This window comes from Protobothrops mucrosquamatus, unplaced genomic scaffold, assembly GCF_001527695.2.
Source record: "Protobothrops mucrosquamatus isolate PMUCROS unplaced genomic scaffold, P.Mucros_1.0 scaffold2187, whole genome shotgun sequence".
Lineage (NCBI taxonomy): Eukaryota > Metazoa > Chordata > Lepidosauria > Squamata > Viperidae > Protobothrops > Protobothrops mucrosquamatus.
Window position 1 is genome coordinate 110,670 of NW_015388280.1, and position 13,200 is coordinate 123,869.

General features: G+C 38.3%; 1 protein-coding gene across 1 annotated transcript in view; it reads left to right on the plus strand.

Annotated features, from left to right (window-relative positions):
• Positions 1-10,181, plus strand: part of LOC114923162 (alpha-2-macroglobulin-like protein 1) — an 85,105-nt gene extending 74,924 nt beyond the window's left edge. The window contains 6 exon segments of the mRNA XM_029285750.1: positions 4,821-5,061; positions 6,519-6,640; positions 7,358-7,448; positions 8,648-8,716; positions 8,912-9,014; positions 10,045-10,181. Of these exon segments, the coding sequence (XP_029141583.1) occupies positions 4,821-5,061; positions 6,519-6,640; positions 7,358-7,448; positions 8,648-8,716; positions 8,912-9,014; positions 10,045-10,181 (763 nt within the window).
• Positions 10,182-13,200: the final 3,019 nt, after the last annotated feature.

The window sequence follows — 13,200 nt, forward strand, 5'->3', positions numbered from 1 at the left end:
GAGACAGAAAGTATCATATTTTGCAGAGATGGCAAAAATATCCGCGTACCTGAAGGATCATTCTCAGGAAAAGTTTATCTTAACATGGAGAAGATGGATAGATTATATTCAGAGAAAGTATGAACTGAAAAATTATTATGTTGCTTTTGATTAAAAACTTAGGAAAAATTAGGTATATATTGATATAATTTAAAACAAAAAAAAGAAAACTTTTTTTGTTGTAATTTAATGTTATTTTAGAGTCACAGTAATTTTGTACTAGTGTGTAATAATAATGAGTATTTTCTGATTAGTATTGGATGATTGTGCATTTATTTCCTAGATTAGCTTTGGGAAGTCCTGGGGGGGGGAGGGGGGAAAGGGTTAGGTTGGTATTATAGATTTAGATGTATATATATATGTATGATTTTCTAAGGAGGTGCCCGGTGATACCCCAACTGCACTGACGGGATGATTGAGGGAGAAAGGGAAGCAGGTAAGAGGGAGGAAGGAGGAGTGGTGGTAAGACAAGGAGGAGGAAGGTGTAGGTAGGTGAGAGGGGGGTGCAGGAGGGGGACACCGGACACGTCCGTGAATGTACTGTTTGATGTTGATCTCTTTATGGTTGATATTGTGATAAAAGATTTATGTTCTTGCTTCTTAATGAAAAATTAATAAAAAATTTATTAAAAAAAAAAAGAGGAAAAAAATGATCTAGGGAACTATAGGTCAATCAGCCTGACATCGATACCTGGGAAAATCCTGGAAAATATAATCAAACATATGATCTACCATAGAAATGAGCAACACTATTACTAAAAGCCAACATGAGTTTGTCAAAAATAGATCTTCCCAGGCAAATCTTATTGCATTATTTGACAAAGTGACAAAATTAGTGGATCAAGGAAATACTGTGGATATAGCTTACTTAGAGCTCAGTAAGGCATTTGACAAAGTGGACACAGTCTACTTCTTGGTAAGATAAAAAAAAATGTTGAATAGACAGCATTACCACCAGATGGATTCGTAACTGGTAGACCAATGTCACTCAATGTATAGTCCTTAATGGAACCACTTCTACATGAAGGGAAGCATGCAGTGGGATACCCATTGTGCAGTTAGGTCCATTACCCTTCAACATCTTCATAAGATGTTGATTTAGATGAGATGGAAGGGGAACTCATCAGATTTGCAGATAACAACAAGCTGGGGTAAATAGCCAACTCTTTAGAAGATAGGCTCAAGATCCAGAATGAGTTTGACAGACTTGAACATTGGGTCCTATCCAACAAAATGCAATTCAGTAATGAGAAAAATAAGTTCTTACATTTAGGCATACACAGGTATAGAATAAGTGATATGTGTCTCAACAGCAGTAACTGTGAGATGGATCTAGGTGTCCTAGTGGACAAAGTAAGGTCCTACACATAGACAAGAAAAACCAAATGCACAGATATAGAATAGGTTGTACCTTGCTCAACAGTGGGATCTAGGTGTCCTAATAGGCCACCACTTAAGTATGAGCCAGCAGTATGCTGCAGTTGCCAAAAAAACCTAATTCAGTCCTAAATTGCATCAACAGAGTGAGAGTTTCAAACTTACAGGAAGTGATAATACCCTGTTATATTGCACCGGTGAAACCACACTTGGAATATTGCATACAATGTTGGTCACCATGATACAAAAAATGTTGAGAATCTAGAAAGAGTGCAGAGAACAGCAATAAAGATGATATAAAAAGTCTGGAGACTAAATCATATGCTGAATGAGGAAACTAGGTATGTCTAATCTTACAAAGAGAATGACTAGAGATGATATGATAGCAGTCTTCCAGTACTTGAGGGCCTGTCACAGGGAAAAGGGAGTCAACCTATTCTCCAAAGCACTTGAGCACAGGACAAGAAGTAATGGGTGGAAGATTATCAAAGAGAAATCCAACCTAGAACTAAGGAGAAATTTCTTGTCAGTGAGAATTTACCTGCAGAAGTTGTGGGTGCTTCATCATTAGAGGTTTTCAAGAATAGATTGGACAGCTGGGACTTCCAGCTTTGCATGGTAGCGACTGGTCGCGGGCTTGTGGATTCTCCGCACCCCCGTGGCTAATTTTGCCCTGCCAGGGGACCCTAAATGGGTCTAAGTCACCCAGGAGAGAAAGAATGGTGCTCCAGCGATTCTGGAATGACGGCGTCTGTTCGTTTGACTTGGGGAAAGCCTTCTAACCCAACAGGAGAAAGGCTGGCCATATTGCATCGACCAGCCCAAGCTACTTGCAACCGAAGTCCAAAAGCACTAACCAGCACAACTGTGAACAGTGTACTTGAAACTGGGTGAGGAATTTGATCTTCTCTTTTCTATTTTACATTTAATTTCCTGGAAAAGATCCCCAAGAAGCAAAATACCTCCAAAAGGGAAGGAGGGGGATTTCCGCCCCACCCTATACTAACGGAAGCGGTGAATTAATCTTTTTATGGAGGGTCAAAATATATGGAAGTGAAATAAATATAAAACCTGAAACTTAAAACTTAAATCTGGATAAATCTAAAGTTGTTTTAATGGTTAAGACTCTCATTTCAGAGATAATTGTTCATTTTGGAAATTGAAAAACAAATAGTTGCTGACACCTAGTGGCAGATGAAGACTATGACAGCTATGACTTTAATATAAGACTTGGCAAAATCTGGGAAAAGCTAATCTATGTCTGTGACCTTCAAAGCTTTAACAACAAAGAACAGCTGTGACAAAAAAAGACAATAATCTGGGCTGTAGACAAAGAGAGAATTATAAATTTCAGGAAAAAATCTTTTTTGAACTATTTGGATTACAATTATCTATCTAATTGGGACTCTAAAGCTATTTACAGAGAAAAGTAGGAAGAGGAAAACTCAAATTCTTGGCTGTCATGGATCAGAGACATGTAGAAAGAACATATCACGAAAACATAAATACGTCACAGGAGGAGATATATAGTATACTGCAACTAATTCAAACAACAATGACTTTAAACCACAAAGAAATCCAAAACAACATTGAAAATATAAATCAATCTATTTCCAAGTAAACTCTACAACAAAAATTTTTTGAGAAAACAACAACAGAGAAGGAGTAGATAAAACAGATAAATGGATATAGAATTGAGAATAGAGACTTAAAGATAGAACTTAACAAAACAAGGAAACATGATTTAATCCTAGTGGGAAAAAATTCACATGAATTGGAAAAAAACAACTTATCCCTTAAGACTACAAAATAAATCTGAGGACAAGAAAACAGATCGGATAAAATGGACTGTAGAGATGTCAGGAACATTGGAGAGAAAGGAAATGATAAGAGAAGTGGAGAGAAAGAAAAAGAAAAAGGTTTTCAACAAACATGGAAAGGCAGAAGTCCTGTACAAAGACACTTCTCCTGATTTATTTTTTATATCTGCAGCAACACTTATGAACATACGGAAAACCTTTTTGATTCAGCAAAATACATTGATTAAGAAAGACACTGGGTAAAAGAAAAAGACTAAAGTAGAAACTAAGAAAATAGATGATGGGACTTACCAGAGAGAACACTTAAAAAAGAAACATTTGTTTGAATATGGTTAAAGAAATAGAAAAGTTTTGGAATATATATGTCACTCTAAGAGGGATGAATTCTCTAATTATAATATAATATGGGTCAAAGATCCTACTTCACCCCTGGCAAGAAAGACTCAGTCGATCAGTTCACAGGTGGTTTCCAATTTACTGAGAGGAATCTTCGGCATGCAGGTCAAACAACAATGCTTTTAAAGTCTGTGCTGGGAGCAATCGCCTCCCAGCGCTGTATTTACAGGCACATGCATTAAACCCCACTCCCCACCCATCTAGCTAGCATCCAGCCGTGAGGCCTCAAATGGCCAGCAGCAACGTCCATCAGCCTTTTCGCCTCAGTTGTCCATGACTGTGTCTCAGCCGGCTCTCAGCTCTCCCCGTCCTAGCCAGTTCCAAACATCCTCTCTGCCGCTTTGTAGGCTTTACCGGTAAGTCCACAGCCATCCGCTTTCCAGAGACTCATCAGCAAGCCAGCGCGGTTCCGAAGACGGCTCCCCGACCGCCCGGCAACCCGTTAGCTGTTTGGCGAACCGGGAAACGCCGCCAGACACAGCTGGTGTGCGGCCGCACACCAGCTGATCGTCGGCTGAAGGCTCTGGCTGGCTGCTGGCGGGTGGACTGCTGCCGACGTTCCTCGCCCTGCGCACCATCCTCCCCCTCCCCCCCACCTGTTCATGTCAAGCCTGGAGGGCTTGACAGGTGGCCCCTCTACCAGGGTTCCTCCTGGAAAGCAAGGAAAGACGTGTAATTAGGTACATGCCGTGAAGACTGATACAATCAGCTTTCCCCCCAGCTTATGAGGATACTTGTGGTGGTACCGTCGTAACAACCGAGGAGCTGCGACATCCGCTTCCCCCACCCAGGAGGCTTCTGATATTGGGTATCCCTTCCACCTTACCAAATACTGTACATGACCCCGATGAATGTGAGAGTCGAGTATTTCTCAGATCTCGTATCAATTCCCCCCGATAGGCCCTGGTGGTTGTTCTATGCGTCTGAACGATAATCCTACCGCCAGCTTCAATAGGCTACTATGAAAAACCAGGTGCACCTTGTCGAGACTGTGGGGAAGCTGTAAGCGTATGGTAACTGGGTTGATGACCTGTTGCACTCTGAACGGCCCTATATATTTCAGCCCCAGTTTCTTACATGGTAGGTGCAGCTTTAAGTACGTGGTAGACAGGTACACCATGTCCCCTGCCTGGAAGGGTTTTTGTGGTGCCCATTTTTTATCGCTCTGTGTTTTTGAAACCTTTTCAGCTTTTCTCAAAGCGTTCTTGACAGAGTCCCACACTTCTCAGATCCAAGGCATCCACTCCTGCAGGTGACAAGGAGAGGGGTCCCCCTGTGGGCATTCAGGGATCGGGACAAACTCCACTCCGTGCACAACCCGAAAGGGGGCAAAGCCGGTGCTACTGTGGACCGTGTTGTTGTATGCCAGCTCAGCGAACGGCAGGAGGTCAGCCCAGTTCGTCTGTTGATAGTCAACGTAACACCTCAAGTACCGTTCCACCATCGTGTTGGCTCGTTCAGCTGCTCCATTAGTGCTGGGGTGGAATGCGGAACTCAGGCCTTGTGATGAACCGATCGAGTGGATGAACACCCTCCAGAATCGGGTGGTAAATTGTACACCCCGATCAGATTATTATACGTCGGGGCACCCCATGCAACCGATACATGTGTTATGAACAGTTTAGTTAACCGTCGAGCAGACGGTAAACCCTTGCATGGGATGAAATGTGCTTGTTTTGAAAAAAGATTGCTCCCAGCACAGACTTTCCCTTTTTTGTTCTCTTTCTTGATATGAGTAATATAAAAAAGTTGAAATGACAGATAAAGGAAATGTTTTAGATACTTAAATGTGATTGAATTTAAGAAAATTATAATGGATAAAAAATGTTTTGAATAAGAGTATTAATAAGATGTATTAAATGGAATGTTTAAAGATTAAACATATTTTTAATTATGGTTAAAAAGAATAAGAAATTTAGGAAATAAATACGTATTAGCTTAGGAGGGATATATATTTTAAGTAGTATGTTATTTTTTATGCTTCTTTACTCTTGCTTTTCTTTCTTTTTTTCCTACTGTTTTATCTATTTCTTAAGAAATGTAAAAGTATGAGATGGTTCATATGGAAAAATAGAGTTAAATTCTTAAATGTAATTAATTTTTGAGAAAATTTTAACCAGTAAGAATATCTAGAATTTGGTGGGAGAAACAAATTAAAATAAGGACTGTAACAGGATCTATGTTAAGGCAACCAGAATGATTGGATAGAAAAGAAATATTATATTGATGTGATTATTATTTTTAGGACTATTGGGAAAAATTATATATTTAATTGTTATCTATCAAAACAATAAGAATTGTATTAACTCAATGTTAATATAAGAGGATATTTTGGGAAAAGAGGAAATCAACTAAAACTGTTATGTGGATTATGGATTATATAAATCAATTGTTAGTGATTGTTTTACAAATGTAACCCAGACAACACACTGTTCACCAATTATTAAGTGATTTATGTTTTAAAAAAAATCAATAAAATATATTACAAAAAAAAGAACAGATTGGACAGCCATTTGTCCAAAATGGTATAGGGTCTCTTGCTTGAGCAGGGGGTTGGATTAGAAGACCTCCAAGGTCCCTTCCAATTCCATTATTCTGTATCTATAGAATCCCCATAAAATATCTGTAAATTCCATAAACTTGCATACATTTTCCTTAAACTACATAAATTATGTAAATTATATCCAATTTATGTATATTATTATAAATTTTGATTTAATGGACACTCCTTCCTCTCAATTGGCTTTTAATGTTGAGGTTTTATGTAATTTGCTTTGAGAGCAGCAAGATTAGTAAATGCCCTCTTATTCATGCATTTATTGTATTCAGCATTTTTCTACATTAACAACACAAATTTGAATATAGCAATTATTTTTTTCCAATTAGACTGTCCTTCGGTATAACCAACCACTGCAGAAGACAGATAGTTTTACTTTGAATGTGGAAACATTCCCAAATGTGTGCAACTTCATCTCCTGGAAGCGTTTTGTTATCCTGCTAGAATTGAGGTATTGATTCTTAGCTTAGAACATTCTCATTAGCAAGTCCATCCCACATCTAATGAGAACCATTTGCTTTTCCTGCAAAAATAGTTATGATTTCAAACCACTGGGAGTCCTTGATAGATTCATTGGTGAATGAACAACAAATTTCTGCTTCTAGTAAATTATTATCTTCTCCAGAAGAAAATTTCCTTTTATTTATCATCGTATAATTCATCCATTCAGATAAACCACCAATTAACTGGCCAGCACTTTGAATTATAGCACAGAGCTGAATATTCAAGAGGTTGAATACTGTATATTGTACCATATTGATTCTCATTTAGAAGTCCCCCTCTTCATGTTTGTCAGGCCAACAAGACATATGGCTAGGTGCCATGATAACTGTTTCTCATTTTCCTTCAGTTAGTCCAAAAGACTGTAATGCTCAGGGAAACTTTGTATTTGGGATAATCTAAGATAGTGAACAGCTAAAGCAAAGCAGAGGAATTAGCTCCTTGAAAAACAGAAATTGCTTCAAACTTTGTAAGCTGAGGCTGCCTGATCATGCTAACCCTTGTCACAGACTCTGGCTCAGAGAATTATCATTGGAAAGAAAAGAGTCAGTGAGTGTCTCTTGAACCCGGAGAAAATCCACTGTCATCTTCTTTTCTCGTCTGGATTAACCTTTACCAGAATTTTCATTTCTGTTTTGATTGAGAATTCCCTTGTTTCTTTGTGTAGCTACATAGGTCAACGAGAGACAAGTAATATGGCCCTAATAGAAGTGAATATGGTATCAGGATTCATTCCTCTGGAGAAATCTGTGAAGAAGGTAAGAAAATCTTAACTTTCATCTTCTGCTATTCCTCAGATATATTAAGAAATATTTCTAGCATTTGCAGTAAAAATTACCCTTATGCATTATATATGCTTGTTACTATGGTATTCAGCAAACTGCTATTATTGCCAGCTTTCAGAATCTTGTTGTATTACCCTGATGATATGAGAACAGTTACAACATAGTATTACCACTTCTAAGGAAGAACTAATTGTACTACGGATAATCCTAGTTTAACAACACTAACTGGAACCAGAAACTCCATTGTTAAGCAATGTGATCATAAGTAAAAAAACATGTAACTACACTACTAATCAAAAGCAATCCCAACAATCCTGGTTGTCATCATTAGACATGGGTCTTGCAGGTCATTAAGTGGGAATCTCACATGATTGTGACTTCTGACTTCCTGCTGGCTTCCCCATTGACTTTGCTTGTGGGAAATCAGCAGGAAATGTTGCAAAACATGATCACATGACTACAGACATGATGTGAGAGCTATAAATATGAGGTCCTGTTATAACTACTACTTGTTTAGTGCCATCGTAAGTTTGAACAGTTGCTGAACAAGTGGTCATTACAAGGACCACCTATATTAGGATTTGTAACTGTTTAAAATGCTGTGGGATGCAGAGGTGCTTATCATGTCAGAAGTTAATTTATTTTATATATTTATTAATCAAATTTATATGGCTGCCCACCCAATTTCCAAAGTTGAAATTGCATGTATCATGGCTATAGTGTTTAAACCAAAAATAGTATCAAAAACTCTAAAAAGCTTCCGATGGCAATTGCTACTCATAACATCTCACAGGCCTGTGAGAACATATTCTTAGCATTCCAGCATTTTAAAAATGGCAGCCCAACAGGTAACTAACAAGATTCAAGGACCTATGAGGAATTGGAGTGGAATGCAAGCCACAGGCTGTGGACTGTCCATCCTCATTAATATAATCTATATGTCACATATAATTTCACTTCATGTTTTGCATAGTAATCTATATGTCACATCTATATGTCACATATAATTTAATCTATATGTCACATATAGATTAAATCTATATGTAATCTATATGTCACATATAATTTCACTTCATGTTTTGCATAGCTCTATATATAGCACATTCGTCCATGGCTCATATGACCTGTCATACTATTGCCTGACTGTGCTTTACTGTTCTATATTCTGTTAGCTGGAAGGCAAAGGCCAAGTAAAGAAAATAGAACTTGATCAAGACAAAATCACGATGTACCTTGATCAGGTAAGACCTCTTGATAATCTTGTCAATTTGATATGAAGCTGGGTTTAAAGGGGCTCAAGATGATGTGGAAATTCATTTCAATGACAATTCATCTTCTGGGAAGATGAAAATGTGGAATTAATATTAAGACTACTTCCTGTGGACATAAGACTTGACTTTAGAACAAAACTTTTCTCTACCTTTGTCTTTCTTCAGTTGGATAATACAGTTCAAAACTACAATTTTGATGTGGTACAAGAACATGAAATAACAGATCTTAAGCCTGCAATAATTAAAGTTTATGATTATTACCATCCAGGTAAGCATATCCCTAGTTCCTCCCCATTCTTCTCCTTTTTTAGCCCAAAGAACTGTCCCAAGGTTCTTCACCATCCTTTTTACACATTTCAATCTTGTTTCCATTCAGCACTCGGCTGAGGGCTAAGATTAGCAGCTGGCATCCTTAGGATTCTTTCTCTGAGCTTAATTAGTACCGTACTATTCACCAGTTAGTGCATTGGCTAAAACTATGTTAGCAGAAAAATTGCTGTTCATATTGGTGATTTCTATCCTGCCACAGATGCTGTTCTTATTTATAATGTACCTGACATGCAAAAGATAGGGATTCTCTGCTGTCCCCTCTTACTAAAAGTCACCAGCTGGTGGAGGAACATCCTTCAGTTACTCTACTTAACATGACATAAAGCTGGAGATTGGGCAAGGGAACATGACTAGATTGTTGTTCAGTTGAAAATATAGGCCAACCACTTAACTAGTATCGAAAAATATATGTGCCTCACTTGGGTAAGCAGATCCCATCCAAGTCCATATTTTTCATTGTACCTGCTGTGATGATTTTTCTACCAATACATGAAGTGATGTGAATACTCACATATTCTATGGGTATTAAGATACAAAGATGATGATGATGATACTACATGATATATTTGTTCTAATATTCCTAAATTCCCTATTAGATCATGCCATGTTACTATGATAATATATAGAAATCTGCTTAATCATTACTTTTGAAAAGGAAAAAATAACACTTGTTTCCACAATGATAATCTGAGTGAAGGTTCCTGATTCTTTCCATTGTGCTATAATAAGTAGTGGTCTTGGAGACCAGCTGGTTAAAACTGCAGCTCCCTTTCAATTTGAGTAAACATTTGCATCATGTAATATGAGAGGGAGTGTGTTTTACTTTTAGAAAAAAAAGATGTTATTGTAAATGATACAATTTATTTTAAATTTATGATTGCATTACTTCTCTTGTAAATAACCTTGGGTGTTTCTTTGTCTGAGAAATGACATAAAGACCTTACCCTCTATCCTTTTTTATTATTCAGATGACAATACTGTTGTTGAATATAACGCTCCTTGCAGTGAAGGTAAAGATGATGTAGGAATGCTTTTACAAATTTTTGTCTATTACAGTACTGATTTGCAGATTGTCTTCTTTCCCAGATTATGGTTCAATTCATAGTCTGTTGTGGAAAAGTTCTTTTAGGGTGATAAAATGGCATTGTGCTGTGACTGCACTCCTTTGACAAAAGGTTTGGAGTGATCAAACTGAAATATAGCCATTTCATAATTCCAGCCAGATAGTCTCTTTCCATCCAGCGACCTTAAAAGTTAGCAGTATTCCAGGCTGTTTTTACTACAAAGCATTTATTTTGCAGTCTGTTTTACAGGCATCATTGCTTTCCTGATAACAGCTGCAAGCAGACATGATTAGACTCTAGGCCAGTGGTGGCAAACCTGTGGCACGCGTGCCAGAGGTGGCACGCGGAGCCCTCTCTGTGGGCACGCGCCATCGCCCCAGCACATGTGGTCTCTAAAAGTTCGCCATCACTGGCCTAAGGCCAGCCAGCCTGGAGCCGCCATTGGGGAGCCCACCATCCCACCCACCACAGAGCCCCTGGATCTCCCCCAACCCTGCCCGGCTCCCACAGGTGTCCCTCCCCATAAGCAACATTGAGGTGACCACGCCCACTCAGGCTATGCCCACCCAGTCTGCCATGATTACTGCAGCCACGCCCATTCAGTGGCCATGCCCACCCAGTCTGCCACACCCACTGTAGCTGCGCCCGCCGAGTGGGCCACACCCACCCGGCACCCAGCGATACATAAGTGGGTTTTGGGTTACAGTTTGGGCACTCGGTCTCTAAAAGGTTCGCCATCACTGCTCTAGGCATTACCAGATTTTCAGAATTTTGGGGGTGGCTTTATCCTATTTTGCTTATACCTATAGACAGGGCTTTTTTTGTCATAGAATGCCCAGAACGGAGTTCCGGCATCTTTTCTGGATGGGACCTTGTAGGGTAGGCAAGGTGGTTTGTATGACATGTGTGAGTTCCGGCACCTATTTTTTTTTTTTTTTTTTTACAAAAAAAGCACTGCCTATAGATAGTCATAGGGGAGGAACAGTAAAATTCCTCCTCCCTTTTTCTTCTTTAATATAGTTGCAAGTTGTTGATCAAAATATATTTGTTTTTGTTTTTTTTAAAAAATGTTTTAAATATTACAGAATTCATTTCCTGCAGTTCTATAGTTGGTATTGTTGTTGCTTTTAAAGCTTATATTTTTAATTACAGATAGTCCTCAATTTACAGCAGTTCATTTAGTGACCATTCAAAGTTACAGCAGCACTGAAAAAAGGGACTTAAGACCATTTTTCACACTTATGACCACTATGGCATCCCCATGGTCATGTGATCAAAATTCAGCACTTGGCAACTGACTCATATTTATGATAGTTGCAGTGTCCCGGGTCATGTGATCCCCTTTTGCGACCTTCTAACAAGCAAAGTGAAAGGGGAAGCCAGATTCACTTAACAACTGTATTACTAACTTAACAATGGCAGTGATTCACTTAACAACTGTGGCAAGAAAGGTCGTAAAATGGGGCAAAAGTCACTTAACAACTGTCTTGCTTAGTAACAGAAATGGGCTTAATTGTGGTCATAAGTTGAGGACTGCCTATACATAACATGTTACATAATTCTGACCAGGGCAGGGAAGAGTGGTTCCATGATCCAGTTCCAAGCTGTTTGTCACCAGGGCATAAAGCAGGTGAAAATAAAGAAATTCCTCTCCAGGTTTCTACTTGTACTTGAACTCTGGCCATTATGATAGCCTGGAGTTCTCTTTGGGCTGTGCTTGCCACAGCCCCTCTTTGGAAGATTCCTCTGCTTCTTTACTCATACCATCCATGCCATGAAAGCAAACACCAATTGCTTTTCTCTCTATGGGAGACAGGACTTTGAGGACATACTGTTTCTATTGATAGACACAAACTGTTTGGAAGGAAACCAAACTCATCTCTTTCACTTCAGCTATTAATCACGGTCCCATCTGATGCATTGATCGGTAGGCCACTTTAAAAAAAGAAGAAAAGATAGAAAATACCACAGTTTTACTATTATTCCTTTCACTGGCAAATCAGAAAGCTGGCATTCCTGTCTACTTTATGTGATTTACTAAATAAAAATGCACTGGTGAAAAACTCAGCCTTTCACTGGTCTATCAGTGAACCTATTAAAATAAGAAAGTCCAGCCAATCCCCAGACTGGCACTCTTGATGAAAAGTCCATGAGGGCAGTAATGAATGACCAAAGGAGTGGGGGCACTCCTGCCCCAGTACACCAAATGTTTGGAATGGAGGCCTTTGCCTACAATGAAATGAAGTACAGCAAGAGGACTGTGCAGCACTGTCTGAATAGCCCAAACCCACCCAAATCAGAAAACCTATTGGCTTCCCAGTGCACTGGTTACAGATAGATACTTATGCTGGCACACTCTGGTTGTGTGGATCAGCCTTAAGAGAAAAAGCAAGTAAGTAAAAGAAAATTGTAGTTAGTGCAATTAATACTGAAATATTTAAAAAGAGAGCAAAGAAAATATCTTAGCAAAGGTAATTTTAAGAGACCATAAAAGAAAGGTGGGTAGTTATTTTTATTCCATTACTTGATTGTTTTGTTATTTTAGCCAATTACTATTTAACTCATGTAAAATTCTTCATAGTGTGGTTATTTTATTCTTGAGATGGTAATCCCAAGAATCTCTTAATTGTGGTGAGTTAAAAAATTAAAACATACAGAATATAAAAATTGGAGGAAAGCAATTTGCTTTTTAAAAAAACAACAGGCTCACTCTGATCATAAATGAAAGAAGGAATAAAATGGAATAGGCAAACTTTTTCTTCTCTAAAATAAAATGTACATAAAAATGGGGAGACAGACACACTAAAAAGGAATAAAACTCTCAATCTCTGACTTACAATGGAAAAGCATTGATTTTGTAAGTGCTAGCAACCATCCTTCTGAAAAAATGGAATAGTATGTAAACTTAAATTTCTGATTCTTTTTTCAGGAAAATACAAAAAAGACGTCCACTGAAATCTTTATTGTCATATCTGAAATGTAAACATTAAAATTTCTGGAAATGATTGTTGTCTTATTTCATTCTAATGGGGATGTAAATAGTGCTGGGATTCAGACAGT